The following is a 27,753-nucleotide window of genomic DNA, read 5'->3' as shown; positions in this document are numbered from 1 at the left end:
TTACTATTTTTAATGTGTTAATAGAATAGCTTTCGAGGCGCGATCTGCTGACGAATACTCTCCAATCGTTTCGCAACGGTTGGGTAGTGGTCAAGATTCGTGAAATCGATATCAAACATTGGCTGTAAATGGCACTGTTCATTCACAATGTCTCGAATTATCTTTTTTGCTTTGCGGAACGCTTTTTCGGGATCATCCATGGTAATCTGCAAATATAAATCAATCAATACATCAGTTAGTATGTTCATATTATTCTACCTCGAACAGACCAATCTTAAAAAAAAAGCACAAGTAGTAAAGCGACTATGCGTAGGTAAAGTTATGAATACTATAACTATAACTCAAGTGTTATACACTCAGCGTGAAACAGAAATTAAATGTATGCCGTGCTCTGAATACACGCCTATCTACGAAATTTCGAACCGGAGTGAAAGTGAATTTGAGCGCGCCATGCTTTACATGCAGTTTGTAAACAAGTACATTTAAAAAATGTAATACTTGTTCTCCGTAGGTGAACAAGTTAGGTATCAAAATGTCAAAACATTGTCGACCTATACATTTTGTGAAGATAAATAAATAATAATAATAATATCACAGGAAATTCACAATTGAAGTCCCAGAAGCTTAGCAAAGCTGTTATGGGTAGCAACGGTAGATAGATACATCTTAAATTAGAAACAGCAAGCCGAGAACAAACATTCGATTTTTCATACAAAATCTGCCCGAAACGGAATTGAAACCCAAGCTTATTCAGCTCTAACCAAATCTTTGTGAAGATAACTATGTACTTTAATAAATAGGGTGCCCAACGAAGGTCAAATAAATAATAGAAATGATGATGCGTGTAGGCACTACACAGGTTATATTACTAACAGTATCATGGAATAGGCCTGGGCAAAGTCGGTGTATCCCTTCATAGTCATCCTTTAAATTCGTGGAAATAGTCTCCGAAGGCGTCTGCAACGAAATTTGAACTCGATCATTGTTTCGAAATAACTCCATGGCTACGGCGAGCGGTGTAGGGTTTCAATTATATAATAATTTTGAACGACGTTCCTATTTTGTGGGGCGGGAAACGGAAGCGTTCCGTACCTTGACGTAGTGATTCAGGTGTCTGATAATAGAATCCGGCTCCTCGGCCTTAAAGCTCATGTTATAAGTTTCGCCTGTAAAAAAGAAGGGTAAAAGAAATGTATTACGTTATAGACTCATTAAAGCGTATTTGCGTCATCAGTTCATCACATCATCGTCCAACTTCTAAAGCAAAGCTAAATTAAAGATCGCCCCGGGTCTCAAAAAGTCTTAGGCATCGTCCTAATAGAATGCGAATGCGCGATCATCGTAGGTTCGCGCGAATTTTACTCGTACGAACGCGCGATCAAACATATTGAACTCGAATAGGTGTCCAAACGCACGACGCGGTCGCGCGACTCAATTGTTTGTAAATCTATTCGCGCGAACTTAGTTCGTACGAACGCGCGATCAAACATAATATATTGATTTCGAATAGGTGTCTTAGTTGAAATTCGCGCGATAATTCCACCGCGGCACCGCGCTCGCTCGCGCGCCGCATGAGGGCTATTACGAAACTCTAAACTCGAAGTTCGTGTCGTGTGGTCCCTCTCGCTCTCGTATTATATAGTGTCAGAGGGACCGCACGACACGAACTTCGAGTTTCGAGTTTCGTAGTAAGTACCTAGCCCTGCAGTTTTTGCCATCGCGCGAACACGCGACGCGATGGTCGCATCGCTTACTCGCGCGATGTTCGGGTAAGTATTCGCGTTCTATTAGGACGACGCCTTAGTCCGCCATTGAAGTTGTGCACAGACAACGCCAAAATTCGTTTGTACAGTCGAGTTCACAAATTTGTGAGCAAAAATTTTCGTCGGGTGACAAGCAAAAGTCACTAACTACGTTCACTAATTAAAGTCGATAATCAACCTTATTACTATTTAAACATAAATTTTCGCTCACAAGTTTATGTACTCGACTGTACCTAACAGACGCATTTGGCCTAAGCACTTATTTTACGGATGGACCAACAGAACAGTCTACGGATCTGTCAGGATGGCCCCTAAAGCAAAAAAAAAAACGTATTATAGTCGTTGCTTACATGATGCGCAGGCAATGTCGCTGGACTGCAGCAGGCCCGTCTCCACCAGGAAGGCCAGCCACAGGTCGAGGTCGTCCGGCGAGGCGCCGTACACGTTGTGGCTGCGCGCCGGGGCCGGCCACTGCAGCTTGTTGCTGATCGACCTTAAATTCTTCTTATCTGCGGCTGTGGAATATAGACACTTAATTAGCTACTACGCTACGCGCTACGTAAAAATAAAAAAATGTCAAAAAATGGAACCGACTACAAAATCCTTGAAAATATTTTACTAGCACTAGGTACCTACTAGCTCGAAGTCGGTAACTCAGCACGGCCCAGCAGGATGGATTGAGACCCATAGTATGTATGTACGTAGGTGAGGTAGACGACTATTGTTCCATTCCTGCTGGCTCGTGCTGAGGCACCGACTTCGACCTAGTGCTAGTAAAATATTTTCAAGGATTTTGTAGTCGATTCCATTTATTGTTATTTTTTTTATTTTTTTGGAGTCGGTTTTACGTTTTTGTTAATGTTTGTAGTGAACCTACGTCTCCTCTTTTACTATGCTAATACTTAGGTATCCTGTCCTGACACTTGAGAGAAAATATCGAATGGCTCTTAAGTACCACTTGTCGATTGTGCTTGTGCCTAAGAGTTAGCGCCGATACGATGAAGTGCGCCAACCATTACAAATTATTACTCTATGGCAGGGTTTCTTAAAGTGGGGTCCACGGACCCCTCAGGGATCCCTAGCATGTATGTCAGGGGTCCACAGTAGGTCAGTCCATAGATGGAGAGTATGTATAAAGCGTCAGTCTGTAACCAATTTACTAGGAAATTTCCAAAAAAAAAACTTTGACAGGGGTCCGTGGAATTGTTTCAATTGTGAAAGTGGTCCGTGACTGCAAAAAGTTGAAGAAACCCTGCTCTATGGAAATGACGTATCAATGTATGTCGCTGCATCCACATTGCAATAATTTTAAATAGCATTTTGCGTGATAAGAGTCACGGTTTACTTTTATTTAAGTCAAATCTTACATTGCTTTGCTGAGTCCATTTGAGGATCGATGTTAAGCCCCGTCATTTCTGGGGCATCTTGGGATGTGAAAGTAACGGATTTCGATGATTTAGTGCTGTCGGGCACGAAACCTGGGGGTAAAGTCGATAATCATGCCGAGAAATATTTTTCTAATGATAGACAAGTTAATTATAACTTATAGGTAGTTAAGTAAATAATTAACTTATTTATTTACCAATTTAATGAAAATGCTTACAGAAACTTCAGCTATCTTCATTCAGAACATTTATACTTTTATATTATACTAGCTTTTTGCCCGCGGCTTCGCTCGCGCAGAATTAGTAGGTATGTAAACTAAAACTTCTCTGATCCCACAGGAACCATACATTGTTCCGGGAATAAAAAGTAGCCAAGTAAAAAGTAGTAGTGTTAAACCAGGGTTTATTTACCTGTCTGCCAAATTTGGCTTTTGCGTGAAAGAATAACAAACATCCATCCATCCATCCATACAAACTTTCGAGTTTATAATATTAAGTAAGGTAAGATTTAGGGGCTGTTTCACCATCCATTGATTAGTGTTAACTGGCGGTTAGGCGTGATGCTGTCTCTTATTTGTTTTGTTCGAATAGACGGAGACAGCATCACATTTAACCGTCGGTTAACGCTAATCAATGGATGGTGAAACAGCCTCTAAGACTTTAAAACATGTCTAGGGTTATTCCGCCGACATCGCCTTAGCCTGCGGTGGCACCGATAGCAATTTTGGGGCATCTAGTGAGTGATACTGGTAGCAAACACAGGCCTAACTCTCTGTGTACATGCGCCAAAAATATATAAAATAAATTATAGATAACATAACCTTTCCATGTTGATGACGTATATTTGCTAAAATCATAGCTTTTCGGATGAGACACACTTGATACTTTTTCGTTTTTATGAGTCTTAGGACCTTCTTCGATATTAGTATCCTTCTTGCTCCTGTTAATTAAATTTAAAAGTAAAGTGCAATGTTCAAAAGAGGTTCAAAAAGACTTTTAGAGCGAAATTTAAACCCTAGTTCTTTTTAGAGCTGGGCTGACCGAAAACCTCAATGTGTTTATTGGGAAAAATCTATACTCAAAACCATTTTCTTATTTATTTATTTACCTATTTGTTTATTAGCATTAAATTGCACCTAACAATACAATTTTACCTATAAGGTGTAGCTAAATATTTACATAGGCATTCGTAATGCAAATTAAAACATTTACATCACAATAAAGTCATCCATAAGAAATATTATAATAATTATTGCCAATATACATGAACCTTAATTTACGGAACAATAGTATTAAATGTCATTTCATTTTCCCGTACACCAAGGGTTTATTAAATATATTAAGGGTTTATTAATTATAATATTTTCTTTTATCGCTTATTTATTTTCCCATTAAGCTTGGAAGTAAGGCTTTAGACTTAGTAGATCGAAAAACTATTTAAGTCGCAATATCTTTAAAAGCATTAGGTAAGTCATTCAATAAACTAGACTTATAACTAGCCAAGCAGGCTACAGTGCTTTTTAAGACTTATAACTTCGTAGGTTTCAAGAAATTAGGTATTACTTAAGTCAGAGGTCTTTTTGAATAGAAGTAAAGTTGTTTAAGTATTGTTTGTTATTAATATAGTACAGAGATGATATTTTTCTAACTTTTTTTTGGCTGACTTTACCTCCTCGTAAAGTTTCTGTCGTCGTAAGAGCTAGGGCCGACATCGCTGGCAGTCAGCTCCTCCGTCCCCTGTGATTCCTTGTACAAAGAGTACAGACTCGTGTCCATTTGGCTGCCCTTGCACGCTTCTCGAGACCTCTTGCAGACTCCCTCCAGCGATGACACGCTCTGTAGGTAAGTACTATCATTAATTCATGTCTTTTAATATGTTTTCTGTACCTAATACGGTCTCTTAGCAAATGCAGTGACCACGGAACATATTGTTTAGGTTAACCTGACTATAAAAACTAAACCTGAATGTAAAAACCATTTTTTCCGTTCTGTGATTGAAATATCTATTCGGAACTTAAAAGTTTGGTCCTATACCTATTTGATACCAATTTCAACCACGATAGGACATATACAATTCCATGTATCTTGTCGCATCATTACCTGAACCAAATCTTATTGTGAAAATCTGCTCAGTATAATTTAAAAGAAGGGATTCCAAATTAATCATATACAGTTTTCTATACAAAACGTAGCGAGAGTAAGCGAGATGTATCTACCGACTTAATAAGTGTAGGAACAACTCTTCCTCTCTAAGTAATTCTCAAAGTAAGTATGTATGTATAAAGCCTTGAATGTATCTTATATCTTACTTTGAGCAGTTTCCACAACTTAGCATAGCACTTAGGTATCTAATCTCCTTAGAGCTCAATAAACGTTATAACAATACACACTTAAGCTAAGGCTGTATCGGAGGTGGTACGCTTAAAGGCAAGGTAACGCCTTTTATTTCAAAAGACGTAGCTTGTAAACCGAGTGCCGACTGACTGTTATACCTAACTAAACTAATAGAAAAATCCGTCGTCATAACGATGATCATTTCTAACTTATTTTTGAACCCAGTGTCACAAAATGCACAAAAGTGTCATAAAAGCACAGCTCACAAAAATATTACTTACCACCTCCGGTGTGGCCTTCGCCTTAGTGTAATCATAGCTAAGTAAATACGTTTATTCGCTCCGTATTTAGTGAGGGACATTGACACTGTCAGTTGGTGAGCTGCTCCGTTGTGCTCGACATAATGGTCGCTCCCCATTAGGAGTGGTGAAGCGCAGAGCATTTTTGCGAGATAAAGATTCGAATTTTATATTTAGCAACTCACAATTTTTTTTGTTTGACCCCATTATACTCGTAGATATAAGCCCGTAGACATTGTTGAGAACGTACAGTCAACGTCATAAATAAGTGATCACTTTTGTACCTTGTCACTTTAACGTCATGTTTGGAAAGCCATACGAAATTGTGTAACGACTGAAAGCGACAAGGTACAGAAATGATCACTTACGTTGACTGTACCAAGTACACGCGCGACTTTCGTTCTCAACTTAAAACACAATTTATAAACTAAAATGGACCCAAAGATTGTTTCCAATTTTTTTTGTAGCTTATGAACGCACTGTTTTATTTTTTAATCTGTAACGTAACGCATATTCTATAAATACCGTAAAATTATACGCATGAATGCAGCATTTTTCAAATGTTCAACTTATATAATTGACTTTTCATTCTGTCTGTCACGCTGTCTGTGTTGTATTGCAAAAGTAGTAGTAAGTAGTGACGGATAGGTGAAGCAAACCGGGGTCGCTCGTGGCGGTGTATGTAATCCGTCCCCTCGGGATTTGTCGCCAATAAGCTGACCGACCAACCGTGAGCTGACTGCTGTACCTACTCCCAAAACAGTTTGAGCCTTATTAATACTCTCGGATTTTCTGCTAAAATTAACCGTGTAGGCCTATTTGTATCCTTAACACTGGGCTATAGAGAAACGCTACGACTAGCTACGCAGTACTACGCCGTAGCATCTTCACTCGTAGAAGTCTACAAATGGCTAGTATTGATAACTATGTCGGCTATTTATGCCAATTTGAGTCTATGAGAGAACAAACAAAAACTGCAAACCAGAATACAGGTTTAAACCAAAGTGGCCTTGTTCGTTGTAAAATGCTCTTTCCTATAAGTTTTAATATTTAAAGAATCAGCGAGTGTCTGGACTGTTTGTGGTAAGGTAAGGAATTGAAAAATTTCAGTAAGGAAATGAAAGATGGCAGCGGTGCCGAGGGACACTGCAGTAGCGTGGGAAGAAAGTACACGAGTACTTTAGTTTATCCTTTTATTCTTTTAGCACGTGAAAGGTAAAAGAATAATAAAAACACGTCTGTCTTTTTGGAACATAATACAGAAAGTAATTAATTAAATTTTACTTTTTAATTATTCTTTCCAGTTAAAAAGCAGGTGGTAGGACCTTGTGCAAGGTCCGCCCGGATTGCTACCACCATCTTGCTCGCTAATCCTGTTGTGAAGCAGCAGTGCTTGCACTGTTGTGTTTCGGCGTGGAGAGTAGGTAAGACAGCCGGTGAAATTACTAGCACTTGAGGTATCCCATCTAGGTTGGCAACGCATCTGCAAAACCCCTGGTGTTGTAGATGTTTATGGGCCGTGGTGATCTCTTACCATCGGGAGACCCACTTGCTCGTTTGCCATCCAGTCGAATAAAAAAAAAAAGTTAGTCCAGTAAGTACCAAAATGTTGTTTGTGTTTTGTTTTGTTTATTTAACCAACCGAGAGTGCAAGCCTATACTGAAATCTTAAATTAAGTTGGTACCTACTATTTTGTAACACTTCCTACGGTCAGATTTATTATTTCAAATATTTTTCCATAATGTTAATATAGTTATATATCTAGTACCTATAACATCAGTATATACCTTAAATTTACTGAGAAAAAAATATTATACGTTGTTGCAGTAAGTAGTAAGTATATTTACTTACGGAGGTCATAAGAGTCAGTAAATTGGCGCCTCTGGCGTACTCTTGGGCGGCTTTACGAGCTTCGCTATCCATGAGGAGGGAACACTCTGATTCTATTACGAATTCACTCTGATTCTTCTCTTCCGGTAGGCACTATGACAAACATTAAAGCTTGATTTAGACCAGAGGTTCCCAAACTTTTTTTCTTGTAGACAAAACCACTGATAAAGGCTTTTAAATTTATAAAATAAATGATCGATCACCGACAAAGTCAGTTAGTCAGTCCATCAGTAACACTCTACCCAGACACTTCACTCTTTTTTGGGTTTAGATAATAAAATAGTTTCTCCGCACAGATATTGCCGGCCGATGAAATGCCAATTTATTAATTGTAACAAAACCCCATCCATCATGTCACTGATAAGTGTTCAAGTGAGGCAAGGACAGCTTTTTACTGGCTCGGCGCTAGATGAAGACGTGATTTATGATTTGCGTCAGATAATTTATAATTTTCGCTGGTTAATGTGAAGTGACTACCCAACTTTCTTATTTCGAGTACAAAAATATTTCATCGATCTACGTTGGTCGATCCCGTATAAAACAAAAGCTTATCGAGTAGTGACGAAAGGCAGATATGAGAACTCCAGTAACTAGTACCCCAATAATAGAGACAAAGTTTCACGCACAATCACTAGTAAGTACCTACCTACACCCCTTTATGGTGTAGCGGTATTTGTGCATCCTCTCACCGAAAAGTTCATGTACTTACGGTCACCCAAATAAGTGCTCTATCAATTTTTAAACAAGTTCCTATCAAATGAATATGTCGCTAAAGTCGAACTTTCAAGTTGACAGACACGTCTATTGGCATTATTGTTTTATTTATAAACGTGTAACATATATTTCTGTAAAACATTGTATTTTGTTATCTTGCGCTGCTAATTATTCAATAAATCATTATTATTATTATTATTAATGGCATGCAAACGACTATCAACTTTAGGGGTAGAACACATATTTGGCTGATGGTACCTACATGCCGCCTCCTGTGGAAATCGATTTATGTCGGCTCGTGCGGTGGATTATCTCATTCGGCCAGTTACGTACCGACCACCGCGAATTGTAGCAGGTATCAGTGTACAGTCAGTAGCAGAAGTGGGTAACAAAAATGCAAAATTGCCAGCTCAGCAGGTATAAACGCTCTTAAGATGATCATGATCGTACTATAAGAATCTCGTTGAGTATGCCGGTGATGATGATGCGGCCGGAGAGCAGCACTTGCAGCGTGGACCGCTCCAGGGGCCCCTCCATGAACGACTGCTGTTTCTCGTGTGTGGCATTCCGCGCCCTGAAAAACCGAAAGTAGTATTTAGTCATAGGAATTATACGAAATAGTCTAAGATCCGAAATTAAATCGAATTTTAATTATTATTTGAAAAATGATTTTCAAAAATCAAATACATTTTTTAAAAATAATAGAAAACAATGTCCAGGACTTTTTTAGTAAACCCATTTCTAATATATTTTCTAATATACTAAATTTATTATAAAATACGTTTCATTCTATTATCAGATCGGTGAAGTTTGACGGTTCGTATCCTCTACTAAAATCTCTTCATCGAGACTCATTTTGATGGCATCAAGATAGCCCAGAGATAGCTATGGAGTAAAGCTCGAGTACGTACGAGTAGATGTGTAAATAAGAATGCTCATGTGAAAGACGATAATTCATTTAAATGGTTCACGTGAATCTGATTTGCAAATAGTTTTTTTTTCTGGAAAAAAAATATTTCTTTCATTTTTTCTAGCAAAAGATTACGCTTAAGTTTTATGAATTAAATTCGGGGTTTGTTCCTCGTACCTTGATTATAGAGCAGCTAAACTCGAATTTAATTCATATTTGTTTTAACAAAAAATGGAACCGACTTCAAAAACCTTAAAAATAATTTTCTACTAGTTTGAAGTCGGTGCCTCAGCACGACCCAGCAGGAGTGGAACTACAGTCGTGTACCTCACCTACATACTATAATAATATATTGGACTTCAATCACTCCTGCTGGCTCGTGCTGAGGAACCGACTTCAAACTAGTAGAAAATTATTTTCAAGGTTTTTTAAAGTCGGTTCCATTTTTTGTTAAAAAAAAATATTCATAGTTTTTAGTGATTTGTAGCCAAAGTGCATCACACAACAATTCCATTAAGCTCAAACACAGCAGTTATATAATATATCATTTTATAACAGAGTACCGGTACCTACGGTCTTCTTTATCAGGGTCCAGTTCACCAAACGGTACTTTCTAATGTAAATACTTGACTTGATGTTAAAAATGCCAAAATCGCTATAAGTGTGCTTTAAATATTCGAGGGTTGCCCTCGATTTCCTAAGATCCAGACTTGGTATCAATGGAACCACCTCGAAACTATGTCCTGTAGAACTTAAAAAAGAATTTTCAAATTCAGCCCACAATTTGGCGGAGTTATCGCGTAGGTAACAAACATACAAAAAAAAACATACACCCGAATTGAGAACCTCCTCCTTTTTTGAAGTCGGTTGAAAATTAGTAATGACCGCGATAGTCTAAAATAAAATATTGTGTACGCTTACGTTCTCCGCTCTAGTTGATTACTGGCCAAAGCCCTCTTGTTGTTATAAGAGGTGAGTATTAAGAACGGCCTGCGCCCGCGCAGTTTCAGCATCAAGGCGCTAATTAAATCCATGCAACAAACTCGCACCTTCCCGTCCTTAATGTATGCTTCCTCACGACCTGTTATCAGAATTATGGTATTTATTAGACATTTTTAAGTAAGCAATTTAAATTGTGCCTTTCTCTAACGTATATATTCAATATTATCAAAAAAAACCGGCCAAGTGCGAGTTGGAGTTTAAATGAATAATGTCTATTCGATTGACTATTTATTTATTTATAACCAACTAACAATCTAATTTACAGTTAATTGAAAATTTATCTTGTTTTCAAATCTGAAATAGCGTTTGTTTTATTTATTAGGAATGTCTTGGAATTAAATTACTCTTTCATGGTGTCAACACGTCAAACTACCTTAAGTATTTTTTTTAGGGGTAGGTAATATCTGGAATTCCAATGTAATTGAACACAGTTTACTTCTATCCAAATATCCCTGTGTATCTATTGCACGGCTGCAAGGCCCATTGTTTACAACATCTTTTTTTTCTCGCAGACCATTTCAAAGTTTTACTGTTTTGGCAGACCCCCTGCTGCTACATTTCTACTATATTCCCGAAACTACTAAAACCCATAGGCGTGCAGTGGTTCAATTCCAGGGAAGGCAGCAGCTGGTTTGCGCTGGCAGCAGCGCGCCAGCTAACCGCAGCAGGGTAGGCAGCACTAGAACCTCAATGCACGCCACATCAAAACCCCCATTTTTTCACTCCTATTCCCCGGACCCCTGTCTGGTCTCCAAATGAAATCCACTATGAAGACCGCTGAAATCTACTTTGGGAACTTTTGAAGAAGCATTGGAAGCATTATGTGTTACGTACTCAGTCCATACGACTCGCCGTCCATTTCGCTGTAGGTGAGGAACTCGCCAGCGAGCAGCATATCGTCAAATTTATTTCGATTCACCACTCTGTTGAATTGGCAGTATTGTTTAGTAAGGCGAACTTGCACGGCCTAGAGTGGTATTACTCCGAGTGTGCAAATAGAATTGTCAGGATTATCGATTTATTTTTTAACCCTACAAGCAGTGGCGTAGCCAGGGCCGTGCCGCACACTTCCGGCGCACACAGGCGCCAAGACAATAGGGGCGCCGGGCGCCGCTATCGAAATTATTTTTGTTACACTTACACAACAACATATTTCTTTGTAGTGGAGTTCGGTCAAAATTAACAAAGAAGAAATAAAAATAAGTTGAAACATTAAGATTCGTGAAAAAAAGAGGCGCTTCATAGGTTTCGCACACAGGCGCTGTGGAGGGTCGGCGCGGCCCTGGGCGTAGCTAGGTGGACAAGGGCCCCGGTGCATAGAGAAAGAATCAGGCCATCATCAACTTGAACTTTTATTGGCCTTCAAAAACATTTAAGTACCAAAAAAAAAATGGCTAGAGCCTGCTCACAACATTTTTTTCTTTTCGTTTATGCTTCTCTCTTTTCAAAGCTTAGGTTAGAGGGCCCCCTGGAGTCTGGGGCCCTGGTGCACTGCACCACCTGGCCATACGATAGCTACGCCACTGCCTACACGCAAGCAGCAATTCAATGCGGACGTGGATTCTGTATCACATTTTTTTCGTATCTTAGCAACTATAAGCAATAACGTTTTAAACTTTCGTGATTCACTCGTGGTAAATATTAATTGTGTAAAAATAGCGTGATAAGTCCCGTATATTGTATTTTAGCATTGATAAATGGTAGAACTGTACGGTGATCCCGGTTACACTTGCTTGCGATTGGATAATAAACCAATCACAATAAATCACAAACGTGACACACACACAAACGGACCTCACAATACTGGAGCGAACTAGCCGGCCACAGAAACCTTCATTATTGTGGCAGAACGGGCATAGCTGCAATCTGACTGGCAGTGTTTTTTTTCTTTAACCTGCGAGGCTGGTCTTCGTATTTTAATGTCAGTTACCTGTAGTGATCCTGATAATGGAAGTCGGCCGTTGTATGCTGAATCGCGAGTTGAATCTTCGTGCTGCATTCGCTTGCCAGCCGCCGGGCCAAGGAACCTGTAGGTAACTCATTTAAAGCCTTAATTATAATTTAGTTTAAGTTTCTAATCCTAATTTTAACAACAACCCAGTACTAACAGTTTTTAATGATTGATTCACGATTAATTTTATTATTACTCGTTAACTTGTTAAGCCTATTACAACTATTATAGCTTGTAAGAATACGGACAGTAGTCGTCGAACTATACTTAAGTAAGTTATAGAAATCGGATCTAGTGCGAAAATACCATACAAATACTCGTAGTTCGACAACTGGGCCGCCTGGACCCTGTTTATACGGATTCGTATCGAATTCCGATCTGGGAAATTAATCGGATAGTTACTACAAAATTAAAAAGTCGAAGTTCGTATTGTATCGTCCCTCTCACTCATATTAAATAATTACAGTGGGACGGCAAGAATACGAAGTCCGAATTTTGTACTTCGTAGTTTTAGGGCCATACGTAGTGCGAAACCGCTCTTATTTATGACAGTTGAGAATTAATCCTGTTGGTAACTAGCTAAGGGTATCGAGTCGCTGCACTCAAAGCGGGATGCATCTAGCAACAGGTTTATGCGCCGTAAAGGGGTAATGGAACGTTTAACAGGCGTTTTACTGCTTATAGTATTGCAGTTTGTGAGCGAATGCCTTTTGCGCATTAAGTAATTTTCAAAATGAAACTTGGCACGCTCTGGAATTCTGAATTATGTTTTGAAAGACTAAAACAGAATGTATGATGTATGAGTTATATATGAGCCTAATATCTGTGTGATTTGAAATTCACTTTTTGAAATATTACTAGACTAAGGGGCTGTTTCACCATCCATTGATTAGTGTTAACTGGCGGTTAGGTGTGATGCCGTCTCTATTTGTTTTGTTCAAATAGACGGAAACGGCATCACATTTAACCGTCGGTTAACGCTAATCAATGGATGGTGAAACAGCCCCTAAACCTCTGGAATTATATTCTTTGTATCGAAAAGTATGAGACTATGCCCACTAGCATGTTTCGTAACCAACCGTCGCCGTCGCGTGTCATGTCATGTGTATGCGTTTGACATTCCGTTTCAGACTCCGTCTGACACGTTCCTATTACGGTCATGGCATGATACGGTGTAATGTGTAGAGACCTTAACTGTCAAATCACACACGGTGGCGCTTGGTATGTGAATATAGCGGCTGTCAAACGAGTGTCGTATCTGTTCCGTAGTAACTATTTTGTAATCTGTGAACGACTCGTGCCATGTCTGGTAGTGTGTCCTTGTCGCACCTTTGCCGATGCCCTCGTAGCCCACGAACACGATGAGCGGTACCTCGGTGGTGTCGGCGGGCGGCACGTGCGGCGACACGTGCCCACGCGAGAGTTGTTCCACGTAGAGCAAGCGTAGCAGCCGCCGCGTAGCGAACGTGGTCACGCCTGGTAGTGTGTCCTTGTCGCACCTTTGCCGACGCCCTCGTAGCCCACGAACACGATGAGTGGCACCTCTGTGGTGTCGGCGGGCGGCACGTGCGGCGACACGTGCCCACGCGAGAGTTGCTCGACGTACAGCATGCGCAGCAACCGCCGCGTAGCGAACGTGCTCATGTCTGGCAGCGTGTCCATTTTTGAACTTCTCTGGTAATATTTTTTTTTGTTAATCTAACGATTACTTATACAGAGCAAGAGCCCGTGACAGCCAGACTTTCGTTATTGTATAAAGGCTGAATGTTTTTTTATTGGTAATAACACAGGTGAGAACGATCCCCAACTGTAAAAATTTGAATATTAGGGGTTTTGGAAGGCAGTACGTATTAGACGTGTTTAAAACTTCACCTCAAATTCGTTATAGTATAAATCTAAATTTTTATATATTGTTGGTAATGATATTAGAAATCACTTCCTTCATTGCCACATACATTGTAGGGTTGCAACCCCCTGCCAGACAGACAAGGCTGCGTTAACACCAGAGATGTGCTTCTTTTACCTATGCTCGCACAGCACATCTCCATTTGAAACAGCTAAGCGGAGCGAGGCTAGGTAAATGAAGCGTTTCTATTCATCATCATCCCAGCCTATATACGTCCCACTGCTGGGCACAGGCCTCCTCTCAGAACAAGAGGGCTTGGGCCATAGTTCCCACGTGGGCCCAGTGCGGATTGGGAACTTCACACGCACCATTGAACTGCGTCGCAGATTTGTGCAGGTTTCCTCATGATGTTTTCCTTCACCGCAAAGCTCGTGGTAAATTTCAAATGTAATTCCGCACATGAATTTTGAAAAACTCAGAGGTGCGAGCCGGGGTTTGAACCCACGACCCTCTGTTTGAGAGGCGATAGGTCAAACCACTAGGCCACCACGGCTTTTTATTGGTTCATGCAAAATAAATTCCTCGCATCACATCCTCGCACATCTCTGGTGGAAAGGGAGCCTTAAACTACATATGTTCGAGTAGACACCTCACAAAAAAAAATATCAGTTTTTGAAAACAACCTAACCGCAAGGTTTTTACCTGTGGAACAGGATCGAGTTCCGTAGCATTCAAGCTCAGCAGCACAGGGAAGGTGTCAAACACGACATCCTGGTAGCCGGGTACTGCGCAGATGGGGTTGGCGCGCATGTCCAACACGGACAGGCGGCGCATCTGGCGCATGTACACGGCCAACTCCAGCAGGATACTCAGGCGGTTATTGCGGATGTGTAGCTCGCGCAATCTGTAAGCACGAGCCTTATCATCATCATCGAGGCCTATATACGTCCCGCTGCAGGGCATAGCCCTCAGAATGAAAGGGCTTGGGACGTAGATCCCACGCGGGTCCACTGCAGATTGAGAATTTCACGCACACCATTGAATATAACGTTTTAAACTTTCGTGATTTTCATTCATAGTCAAAATACCACGAATGGGACTTATCACGCTAACACACACGAGTAATATTTACCTCGACGTTTCGGCAACCTTACAGTGGCCGTGGTTATGAGTAGACTGAAGTGAAAGGCGAAAGAGAGAAGTGCAGTGTGAAGAGTGAAGTGTGCTGGCAGACTTGACACCCCAAACTTCAGTCTACTCGTGACCACGGCCACTGTAATGTTGCCGAAACGTCGAGGTAAATATTACTCGTGTGTGTTAGCGTGATAAGTCCCGTTTGTGGTATTTTGACCATTGAATATCTTCGCAGACGATATCTCACGATCTTTTCCGTCACCGTTTACGGTAAATTTTAAATATAATGCATTCTGAAAAACACTATTTGGCCCTACCGAGGATCGAACCCAGACCTCAAGCTTGGTAGTCAGGTTCTCTAACTACTGGGGCTGGGCTATCCGGTCGGGAGATTCGGGCATTACTTTTTGAAGGTCAAATATCAATGAATACGATCTTGCTACTCTACTGCCACAGTTGCATGTCAGCTATGTCTGTAAAACCCATCCTCCACCACTTCCACATAAACCACATAATATATGTCACACACTCAACTATCGCAGGCTCCATGCAAACATACATATCGTCACTACTTTAAAAAAAACTCGTACTTCAAAATAGATAATTTTCTGAGTGATCTTTATGAACATTGTGTCAAGGTTCAATTTTGTTGACATATTGATTTTAGATAAGTACGAGATTTTTTCATACTAGATTTAAGTTTCAAACTATACAAGCTTACTAAGATCGTATCTTCTAATCGTCGTGTGAATCTCCTCTGTCATGAATAGTATACGAAATCAGAGATTCCGCATCGTCAAGACTTCGTAGTTTCAAGTTTCAAGTAGTAACCCAGTTCAGCTTAAAGAAAAATGAACATAACATTTGAAGAGAACCCTTAGGGCCCATAATTAATTTAATTTAAGTTTAGTTTACTACATCCCTGTAAGATTAGGAACTTATTAACTTTATACACCCCTTGCTTGTATTTTTAGTTAATTTTAGTTTAGGACTTTAAACTTGTATATTTAAGTTTAATTTCTAATCACAGATCAAGTTTATGGGAGATGGGAACGGAAGCAATACCATGCCCTCGGCACCGCTTTGCTTTAAGAGCATGACATGGGTGCGTATGAGCTAACTTTGGGGGCGGCAGACGTGAGCTTGCCTTCGGAATCCAAAAGCTTAATATGGTTACTTGACCTGAAATGTATATTTCAGAATTAAATTATTATTATTATTTTAATTTATGACGGTGGAAGCATTCTACACAAGGGACCCTATACATCCCTGTATTATTATAATTATTATTTTGTATTTATTTCTTTAATTGTATACTGTGGTTTTTAAGTATTTTAATTGTAATTATTTTATTTCGAAAAACTCTTTTCTGCCAAGTTTCTTGCGGCGCATTCTTCTTGGCAATGATGGTCTTTCCGAAAGCGCTGGTAGTTTAAAAAATGACGTGTAAAAGTGCCCATTGCGGCCTATTTACTAAATAAATGATTTTTATTTTTTGATTTCTGATGGACTGCATTCCAACTGTAACGTAACCGCAACTGCCAACTGCCCATACATGTTTCATCGCAGTTCCATTGCAGTTAGCACAACTGCACGCTGACTGCGTTTGAAATGTATGAGCAACTCGGCAGTTTCGGTTACGTTGCAGTTGGAATGCGGTCCATCAGAAATCAAAAAATAAAAATGAGTCTGTACTGGCCCTAAACTACCTACATTATTATTTCCAACATAATTTTGTAAACTATTTTTAATTTACTACCATTTGTAGACTGTATTTCTTAAGTGTTTTGAAAGATGTAGTTACGTAACGACCTAATCAGTCTCCATTAAAAACCATTTGTAATAATAATAATAACTACGACGGCTGTGGTACGGAACCCTAAAAAACATTGAAATCAGTTTACAGGTAGCGAATATATGGAGAGAATATTCAAAAACACATTCGAATACAGAACCTCCGCGTTTTAATGAAGTCTGTTATTAAATGTAACGCATTGTAAACATTTGTTGTACAAGGTTCGACTGTACTTTCTGTTCCTACCTTGTGCACCCTGAGAATATTCTCATCGATTTCAAGTTGTTTTCATTCAAGTTAAGATACTCGAGATGCAGTAGAGTCCAGAGTCCCGCTTGCGCGCCAAACTCGAAGTTAGATATGTTATTATAGGAAACATCTAGCCACAGCAAACGCAGATGATTCAAATTCTCAAGCCGCTGAATGTGGTTGAATGAGAGATCTAGATGCCGGAGATATCTGAAAAATTATGTTTTAAATTACCTATACATAGTAGAGAATAATCAAAGTCACGATACTTGGAAAAGCTGCGCGAGATTGTGCGATATATCATTCAATATAGCTAAGATGAATCACATTGCAAGATAGTTTTGATTTTGATCCTATTACTACAAATAAATACTTATAAGAAATTTGAAGAATACCTCAATTTTTGCAAGCCGCTAATACACTTGATATTGTTATGAGATAAGTCTAGAATCGTGAGGGACCAAAACATATCCAGATCCCTTATCTTCTTCACGGAATTGTATTTATAATGTACTTCGGTAAGAAACCACTGCGCTGAAAATAGAAAGGTTTGTATGTTAAGATTTTACTCCACTCTACATCTGTCGCGTTGTTTTCCTAGAACCGATTTCTTTTCCGGATGAGAAAATCAGGTGCGGTACTGATCTCGGCTTACGACGACGTAGCGGGGAATGAGGAGATCAGTGAACAGCGACCCGGTAAATAGCAAAACCTTCTTCTATAATGGATAAAAGCCGATGTTTTGTGCCAAGAAGGGGACTATATGTCCTACATTGCTTCGACGAGAAGCGCCCGCTTATTCCGGCTAGAGCGAGCCAAAACAGAGTTATCGAATTGAATAGTACGAGCAAGCGGGGACCGCGTACATTATGTAGGTACGTTGCTGTTAACCTTTCCGCATCCACACCCGGGGACAGGTAAGTAATCCTCTACTCACATATCGATACCGAACTAATGTTTTATTTACGTGTGCTGTATTCCAATACGGAGTTGAGCCTGTTGAAAGCCACGGAGATGAATTGCAAATAAAGAAGATACGATAGTACGGATAAATCTGTTAGTAGATTAGACGATAAGTCTAAGTACACCAAGTATTTGTATTGTTGCAGTACATCGATGTTGAGCAGGTGCTGGAATAAAAATTGCGTAATTAATTTCGTAAAGAGGTAAGTAGGTAATTAACTAAAATGGCTGTTTATCTTAGAAAAACCAGCTCGTCATACAAAAACTACTTTAACCAAACCGTCTATTGAAGGAAAAAAAAAGTGGTATTGCAAGAGTATGTAGGATTATTATTATTAGTTTAATAAAATAGGAACAAGACCGTGATCAAACCTTTCCAGAGAGACTTAATTTGATATAAACGTAGTCTCCCAGGATGGGCGTTCGTTTCAAGTAAGAAAGGCATGTGGTGACCACGTCTCGTGTGAGCGTCCCTGCAGTCATCTCTGCCACATCTTCAGGCTTGAGGATATGGACGGTAGGTGAATACACATCAGCATACAGCTCTGGGAAATTGTAGAAGCAACCCCACAGATTGCCTTCGTTCATCAATGGCGTTACATTTGGCGGGAACTGAAAGATACATAATATATGACTGAAAAGCGATGAAATAGTAGATTGTACAACAAGAGCATAAAACGAGCCATTTTACCCGAGACGTTTATATAGCCACCCGACCTGGTACAGCAAGGGTGGATAGACACGTCGAGGAAAAAATGGGTTTAATGCTCAAGTTTTACACACTGCTTTTCACTTCGAAGGCGAGGAAAAGAAAACATCAACAGTGGAAACAATTGTTCGCTTAGGTAGTATGTACCTCTTATTGTTCAAGCATTAATATATACCTAATTATAAATTTATAGTTTTATTGATTTACTAGCTTTTGCCCGCGGCTTCGCCCGCGTGGAATTTGGTAATCGCGCGCTGCTGTTCCCTAGGGAACTGTGCATTTTTCCGGTATAAAAAGTAGCTTATGAACTATAAGAATTTCCTTGCTCACCCGCGACCTTACGATAGGCCAAAAATCACATCAATCCGTCGCTCCGTTTCGACGTGAAAGACGGACAAACATACAAACACTCACACTCGCATTTATAATATTAGTATGTATGGATTTTGATTAAATATAATATATGTACAAACTTCTTTGTTTGTGGCTGTTTACACCTGATTGCCTTAGTCTTAGACGAAGATTTTACTTTTTGAACTAGAGCATAAAAAGTCATCTTATGTCGCCTAGATCCAGCATAAATACCAACTATACGAGCATGAGAAGTGAAAAAGGTTTTTTAAGTATTCAGGTGAAAGCTCACTCCTAGTATAGGTGTACCCATACACGATGATACTGGAGTGAGCATCACGTGCTGGTTGATACTTTATTGATTAAGGCTGACCAGAATTATAAAAAACTTCGCCATATTGCGGAAAACCAATAGAATTTATTTCTTGCTCTGGTAACACTAAATTGAAATGTCATCTGTCTATTGCTGTCAAAGTTTAATGTTGTTTGCGCGTGGTATTTTATAGTGTTATTTTAGTTTTTGTGCGTTGAAATGCCGAAGATTATCCATAGCCTTGGAAGGAAAATAATTCACAATGTATAAAAAGTATTTGTCATAGAAGAAATCTGAGGGATTAGAAAGTATTCCTTTAAATAACATCACCGACACCGTTGTCACTTGTCAATATGACTGCAGGGCTACTACGAAACTTGAAACTCGAAGTTCGTGTCGTGCGGTCCCTCTGACACTTATACTATTTAATACGAGAGCGAGAGGGACGGTAGTAGCCCTGCAGATAGGTATCTTAGAGTAGATGTAAAGAATGTTGCAATATAGAACGTAGAAATGCTGCCCTCGCGTCAGGTTTTTTTTTATATTACTGGTCAGCCTTTACACTATTACGTCTAACAACGTGTACGTAATCTTTCAATGTATCAGAAAATGAATGAGGTACTTACAAAAAAACAAAATAATTAAAATTGTATCCTTCTAAATGAACTCTCCGCTCGGAGCGGCCTGGAAAATCACGGCATTTTCCATCGAAGTTAAAACGACATACGATAAGATATTTTTTACCTCGGGGAAATACAAGCCGTGGAGAGTGATGAAATGTGACCCTACTCAGGGGGACGCACATCAAATTGGCGGGGACGCGATCCTGCCGTTACTTTTGAGCCCTACATCACCTCAAAAGATGTTTAACGGCCCTTTTACCTGTCCCGCATATTATATGGCGGAGAGGCTTGTTGACGACAATATTTCATAGGAAACTTTATATTCATGAATATTACATGCAATGCTGAAACAACTTTTAGGTAACTCGTCGCCGAGTTGGGGAAAATAAAATGCCAATTCACTTTCACTTACTTTACTTACAGTTTCCAGAAAATGGACAGGATTAATTTACGAGTCACAATTTCAGATGTGGCAAAAACGGAACCCTTATAGTTTCGCCATGTCTGTCTGTCTGTCCGTCCGCGGCTTTGCTCAGGGACTATCAATGCAAGAAAGCTGTAATTTTGCAGGAATATATGTATATGAAATCTATGCCAACAAAATGTTACAGTAAAAAAATCAAAAATAGTTATTTGTGCAACAAGAGAGCAAAGTTATATTTTGTTGCGAGTGTTGATTTTGAATCCCGAGTAAGCGAAGGATTCTATAATTGAATCACGAGCGCGAGCGAGTGATTCTAGGTTAGAATCCTGAGAGCAGCAAGGGATTCAAACACACGAGATGCAAAAAAACTTTGGTCTCGTGTGACACATACAATTTTTCACCTCAGCAGCGAGAACGTAATTTAAATGTACCATGCGAGTAAAACCACATTTATCTCCGGTAAGCAGACAGGCTTTGAATATGGAACGAAAAAGTATCCAGCATAAAAATAAAACTTTAAATATGATTTTATTAGGATTTCTATTGTTGGAAACATGAATATAATTAGATTACTTGCAAATTCATTGAATTTGACAAATATTTGGTCCAACTTTAAGAGATAGGCAGTATATGGAACGATTTTATTAAAAAAAAAACAAGAGCAGTGGCTTTCGTACAACGAGGTTGCATACTTTATTAAAAGAGTGGGAACATTTTAACATTTCGGAAATATTTCGCTGTCATATAAATTCACTATGTTTTTTTTAAATTTCACCTCGTGTTTTTGTTTATCAATTTTTCCTGATTATAATTTAATTCATTATTGACATATTTTTAATGCTAAAGGTGAACATAGTATTTTTTTATTAGGTTCATATATTCTTGCTTAGTTAAAAAGTAAAAAAAAAAACTTATAAAAAAGTAAAATTGAGCGGGACATTCGTTAATTTATGCTCGTTTTGTTTGCAAATTTATCTTTGTAGCCTTTAGTTTATATTTGAGAAAAGCAAGCTTCGAACAATAAATGCTATACTAAAACCCTATAATAATGCACTGCATACTTTTAATATAACAAGACGTTTTGTAATGTTACGGTTATATATGTATCGGAACGCTTGTTTGTTTCTTTTTAGGCCTACATAATTTGAAAATCGAACTTAGTACCTATCGATTTGATCCAATCTCTCGCTTTTTTCCCAGCACTGTCCTAAGCATTTAAAAAAAATAATTAAAAAGCTAAGTACTTTGTCTTACGGAGGGAGCAAAATGCGATTTTGCTCACTGATTTTTCATAGCAAAAACTGCCTGTTTGAGCTGCTGAGGTGAAAAATAAATTGTCGTACTCTTCAAAGAAAACTGTTTGTATTATTACCTGTTCGGCGAATAAGGCTTCGTCGCTTTTATGTCCCATATCAGATACAAAGCATTGCATTGAGAAGAAATCTTTGCCCGTTAATCCGATACTGCGGGTTCTAAGGCTGCTTTGCCCTGCGATAAAATAAGAAGTAAAAGTGATAGTAATTTATTTTGTCCCCTTCAATACTTATATTACAGAAAATGTCTGGTAGATATGTACACCTACTTATGTTGAGAGTTTGTATGTTGAAAATAAAATAAAAAACAAAATGTAAATTCGCTTTAACAAAAAAGTAATCATAATAATTTAATCCTTTCTATTTTAGTCCCACTGCTGGGCACAGGCGTTCTCTCAGAATGGTTGGGGTTGTATTCCCACACGGGCCCCGTGCGGATTGAGAACTTCATATGCACCATTAAAAATATTACTTCGTAGACACGTGTAGTTTTCTTTATGATGTTTTTCCTTCACCAGAAAAATTCAAATTTTTCACTAGAGTGAAAACACGTTTCACGGAACATTAAAAAACTTAGTCTTATTTAACTGTAGGCAACTGTAAAAGTAAAAACTCGGAAGGACGGCTTTTTGCAACTCATCAGTGATTTCTTTACATGCATTTTACATGGCTTAAAAGATAAATGCAAACAAACCGTGTTACAAAAACGTTAAGTTATCTTGTGTGAATGATAAACGCCGTCCATTTTCATCCCGGACATATTTTTCCGCTCTCGTGGTCGCAGCGCTGCTCAATGGACCCCGACAGATCCTTAAAATGTGTTTATGGGTGACAAAGCAAGAAAGAGTAGCGCTCGGCCCGCTCGACTTGTGGCCCTGTGAGAGCTCTCATGTAGGGTTACCATTTCAGCCCTGATTTGAAATCGGATAATACAAATAGGCGCTGAATGTTTTAGATACATAAAACAAAATGAAATTAAGAAGTAGTGTAAATATTCCCACGCATTTAAGGCTTTTTAATCCCCGATGCAAAAAGAGGGGTGCTATACGAGTAGGTACGTAGTAGTCAAATGAATTTATGCGCTTTATGCATTTCTTTTATTTTCCCAGTCTCAGGAAGTTTGTTTTATATAAATAGTGAGACAGGAGCACGCTCACCGTCGCTTCGCTCGGTTAACGACTTTATGTTATGCATGCATGATGTGTTTGCCTATAATTGGATAAACACTCTGTTATTACATTATGCCATAAGATTATATTGTAAGTTTTATAGTGTTGTATTTGTTGGCCGCACTCCGCACTGGGCCCGCGTGGGAACTATGGCCCAAGCCCTCTTGTTCTGAGAGGAGGCCTGTGCCCAGCAGTGGGACGTATATAGGTTGGGATGATGATGATTTGTTGGCAAACCGATAAATAAATAAATAAGTTTGACGTCATTGTCTGGCTGTCGTAGTAGTGTAGTGAAGTGTAGCTTTCAAACGGATGGATTGATTTCGATGCGGGTTTTTTACGTGAAAGCGAGCTTTTTTCTAGTAGTTCTTAGTTATGTTTCGTTTAAACCAGTTTAGCCGTTTTTGGGATATTGAACTTTGAAATGACAATATCGGGGTTTGTCTACTTTTCTAAGTTAGTTAGGTTTTTATTAAGAAGAATGTTTGGAAATCCCACTAATATTATAAAATTTGAAAGTTTGTAAGTCTGTTCGTTTGTTAGTTTAGTTTGTTTGTTTATTACGTCAGCACGTCTAAACCGCTGAACCGATGTAAATGAAATTCGGTATACCTACAGACAGATATAAGTAGTTTGAGTCCCGGGAAAGGACATAGGATAGTTTTTATCCCGGAAAATTGCATAGGTCCTGCGGAAATCATCGCGATAACCGAAATCCTACGCGGACGGAGTCGCGGGTAACGGCTAGTATAACGATAAAAATAGGCTAATACCGATACCCGACCCGGTGGTCAAAAGCATTGTCAAATATTGATATCAACTTGTTTGACAAATATATACGTACGGATTTTTATGTCTGTTTATGTCTAATGTGATCTATGTTGTCCAAGAGGACCAAATTAAATACAAGTTCAGCAGGAAGGTAATCCTACTGTCACGTGCGAATTCTGCATGGGCCATAAACAAAGAATTACGTCACTGGGCCACGATATACGGCGTTAAACTTCCACGTTTTTCAGTCACGAGCACCTACAGTCACCAGCACCAATATATGACACAACAAAGTGACATAAATATCTGATACAAGTATTTCTAAGGTTGGTAGGAAGAGTCAGTAATTTTGCACGCGCCGCTGTGGCAGATATTAATGCAGGTGATTGTACTCGTAGATGCAGTAGGTGGGCGTTTTCAAAAAAAATGTGTACCCTTTACTTTCAAAATGTATTTTTTTTTTCATACAAAATTTTCTGAGCCAGTTTTGTGACGCCCGTACCGTTTTTTTTTCTTTATTCGTCTGGATGGCAAACGAGCAAGTGGGTCTCCTGATGTTAAGAGATCATCACCGCTCATAAACATCTAGTGATCTAGTGTATGAAAAAAAATGTCACAAAATTGACAATTATTTTGGGTATACCCATATAACCATATTTTTTTTCCAAATTTGCAAAATGAAAATAATGATGATAATGATCGATTGATTGAGATTGTATTGCTTAAGAAAGTCAGTTGTTGCATTTCTGTTGATCATGTGAGATTAGGTCCACTAAAATATTCATAATTTTTATTTTGGAAGTACGCTACAAATACTTACATGAAAGAGTCACATTTCTGTCAAACCGTTTTCGGATTTATGATGTGATATGAGGAAAAAAACATTTTGAGTACCTGTCACTCATTGCCTCACCTATACAATATAATTAATACATTCAAAGGTTCTTCATTAACACCACAAATCGATACAGTGAAATACAAAATGAAAAATTTAACATGGTCTATTATTGTAGAATAAAAAATAAATTGGTGTTTGCTGGCTGGTAGATCTGTGGAAAGATTAATAAGGCCAAGACGATTTCATTATTTCTTCGTCTTTAAAATAAGTGTTAGAAAGTAAAAAGCTAATGAACCTTCTTTTTCTTCATTAAAGAATTTGCAGGCTGATTTTTGTTATCAAGTTAATAATCTAATTCCAGCATACTTCCAAAGCGTAATTAGAAGCCTAATCACGATTCCACTTATTTGTAAGTAGATAAATACGTAGTTTATTACCAAATGTCAAAAAAATATTCGTTATATATTTTTTACGACTTAGAATAAATATAACTACGTAGGTACACATACGTACCTTAAGCAACATGTGTGTTGTGAGTTGTGGGTGTATTGTGAGCAATATAAAGAAAGAATGAAAACAATTACATAAATAATTATTTACGTAAAGTAGCACTGGAATGGAAAGGTGATCAAAAAGTTGACCAAGAGACAAGCGCAAAACTATAGGATAGCCCCTTGAGCAGGCGTCATTTATCGGTTGTCCGGATCGTAAAATATTTGAAATAATCATAATAATACGTACCTATATGTATATTTACTTAGTGAAATTAATCCGGCTAACTCACGTCATAAATCGAGTTTATCTCGATCGACATGTTTCGGGCTAATTTGAGGTACGCGCCATGAGGGCTGCTGAAAAACGCGCAAAGCGCGCCATCGCTATGCTCGCGCGACGTATATATATAAGTATATGTATGTACGTAAGAATATATATATTGATTTTCCCACTAAGGTGCATAAGCCAAAGGCTATTAGATACCTCTTCCTAAAAATTACATGAGGTTAAAATGGCATATGTTATGTATAAGATAATTAATATAATTAATTTTAAAATTGCCACGCCCCAACAGGGCATCATTTTTTATAATTTTTTGTAAAAGGTGTTGCAATAAATAAATACTGAATACTGAATACACAGGAAAACTTAAAGTTCCATCTTACAAACTGGTTAAAACCATAAAGCCAAGGGAAATTGGATACGTTTTTATAATAAAATACATTCGTATTTTATGCAACTGTATCGTGATAGGGGTCCTTAAAACACGAGTGTGGATTTATGAAACGAGGCGTAGCCGAGTTTCATAATAGGGGCACATGAGTGTTTTAAGGCATAATTACGTACAGTTGCGTACAATATTTTATCTATATCCATATATTAAATCCTCTATCATGTGTTCAAGAACCATTGAGAATGACCTGCATTAAAGAGAACTAGGTAGGTATGTCTGCCCCACGAGCTGCGCCCGCTGCGCGCGCAACGACCTGCTGCCCTGCTGCTGCACGTGGTCGCGGCGCCCACCCCCCCGTGCTGTAATGATGTATGGAATCTCATTACGATACAGATTTCTGTATCGATACAGCCGTGTCCATAATAGTATCCAATGTCGTAATGCTGGTCATTTTTTAAACGATAATTGAGGATTTACTATATGGGTGTAGATAAAATAATATTACAGATCAAAATGGAAAAACACAATCTAGCCACGGAGCTGGTGTCAGTCTTTCACACCACAGATAAGTAAATCATCATCATCATCAGCCAGAAGGCGTCCACTGCTGAACAAAAGCCTCCCTCTTGGAACGCCACAATAAACGTCAACTCGCTACTTGCATCTACCGGTTGCCCACAACTCTCACGATGTCGTCAGTCCACATAGTGGTAGGCATGCCAACGCTAAGATACAACGATAAGTAAATATAGAGAAGGAAAATTCGTACTTGACATAATTAGCTCCAGAGGTTCCGAAGGAAAGTAATTGACCTTAGAGACTTCGCCCCAAGTGCATACCACACTGCCCACGCGCATGTACTTGGACGAAGTTTCTGCAGACTGGAACGACTTCTTTGTAGGAGCTTTAATGAAACTTTCATCTGACTTGACCTGATCCTTTAACTCTTGATTTTTATCAGTCATTATTATTATTTTGTTATGTCCCTTCGTATTTTTAACGAATTTACTCCTCTGTCTTCGACGGTTGAGTGTAAAACGCAGTGTCAAAACATTTTATGACAGCGAGATGACAGCACTCTTTTTTAATATATATTTTTTTATAATAAATAACTTTGTTGTATCAAACCTCTTTTAAGTATAAAGTATCTAAACATTTTTAAATAGACACAATGTTTTAAGGAGCGGCCACACCGCTGCTTAAAAAACGGTGACGATACGGAATCACAGTGACGCATCGTATGCGCTCCGTTTTTATCACATGCTTTCCACACCGCTGCTTAAAATACGCAAACGGTGTGGAATCGCAGTGACGTGCCGTAAACGTCACGAATTTTCGGTAAAGTCCTGACGTTTACGGCACGTCACTGACGTTTACGGCACGTCACTGTGATTCCGTATTTTAAGCAGCGGTGTGGAGAGCATGGTCTAAAAGCATACGATGCGTCACTGTAATTCCGTACCGTCACCGTTTTTAAGCAGCAGTGTGGCCGCTCCTATAGACTGTCGCGGTCATTACTATTTTTTTATGATTTATATTCGGGTTTGTACTGTGTACCTTGATTTTAGACAAGCTCGATATACCTAAACTTTAATCGAGAAGATGGTTTTAAGTTGTCAAGTAGGTACATACGCTACGTGGCCACCAGTGCTAAATATAGTTAAACCTGATCGTGTTCGTGACAATGTGAAAAAAGTGAGTGATACTGTGAGTGTATTTTGCCGTGTCTTTAAAGCGAGTTCGAGTTCCATTAGTAGTGGGAAGCTTGTTAGGAAGAGGGTAGATTGGTTACGTCCGATTTATTTTTCTGATTGACAGGTTATACTAGCATACCCGCA

At 38.9% G+C, this 27,753-nt stretch overlaps 1 protein-coding gene across 2 annotated transcripts; it reads right to left on the bottom strand.

Moving 5' to 3' along the window:
• Positions 1 to 4: 4 nt before the first annotated feature.
• LOC141441094 (uncharacterized) lies at positions 5 to 26,948 on the bottom strand. 2 transcript variants are annotated; one of them, XM_074105739.1, is made up of 20 exons: positions 26,685 to 26,948; positions 22,029 to 22,144; positions 18,609 to 18,848; positions 18,241 to 18,403; positions 17,669 to 17,807; positions 17,271 to 17,483; positions 14,798 to 14,999; positions 13,749 to 13,923; positions 12,229 to 12,325; positions 11,133 to 11,221; positions 10,218 to 10,377; positions 8,837 to 8,960; positions 7,634 to 7,765; positions 4,818 to 4,984; positions 3,970 to 4,088; positions 3,131 to 3,241; positions 2,114 to 2,278; positions 1,093 to 1,166; positions 874 to 957; positions 5 to 206 (listed from the first exon to the last, which is right to left on the bottom strand). In XM_074105739.1, the coding sequence occupies exons 1-20, from the start codon at positions 26,878 to 26,880 to the stop codon at positions 18 to 20; spliced, it is 2,955 nt and encodes a 984-aa protein (XP_073961840.1). In that variant the 5' UTR covers positions 26,881 to 26,948; the 3' UTR covers positions 5 to 17. The 2 variants fall into 2 exon arrangements, with proteins under 2 accessions (XP_073961840.1, XP_073961841.1); XM_074105740.1 differs by lacking the exon at positions 874 to 957.
• Positions 26,949 to 27,753: the final 805 nt, after the last annotated feature.

The sequence above is a fragment of the Choristoneura fumiferana genome, chromosome 23 (assembly GCF_025370935.1).
Source record: "Choristoneura fumiferana chromosome 23, NRCan_CFum_1, whole genome shotgun sequence".
In the NCBI taxonomy this organism is placed as follows: Eukaryota; Metazoa; Arthropoda; class Insecta; order Lepidoptera; family Tortricidae; genus Choristoneura; species Choristoneura fumiferana.
This window is presented reverse-complemented; position numbering and strand designations above follow the sequence as displayed.

Excerpts from the sequence above, each read along its gene's own strand:
- LOC141441094 (XM_074105739.1), bottom strand. The coding sequence starts at position 26,880 with ATGACTGATAAAAATCAAGAGTTAAAGGATCAGGTCAAGTCAGATGAA. Across the intron at positions 12,326-13,748 it reads CTACGAGGGCGTCGGCAAAG|GTTCCTTGGCCCGGCGGCTG; the intron begins GTGCGACAAGGA and ends AGTTACCTACAG. Across the intron at positions 7,766-8,836 it reads TACTCAACGAGATTCTTATA|TGCCTACCGGAAGAGAAGAA; the intron begins GTACGATCATGA and ends TGTTTGTCATAG.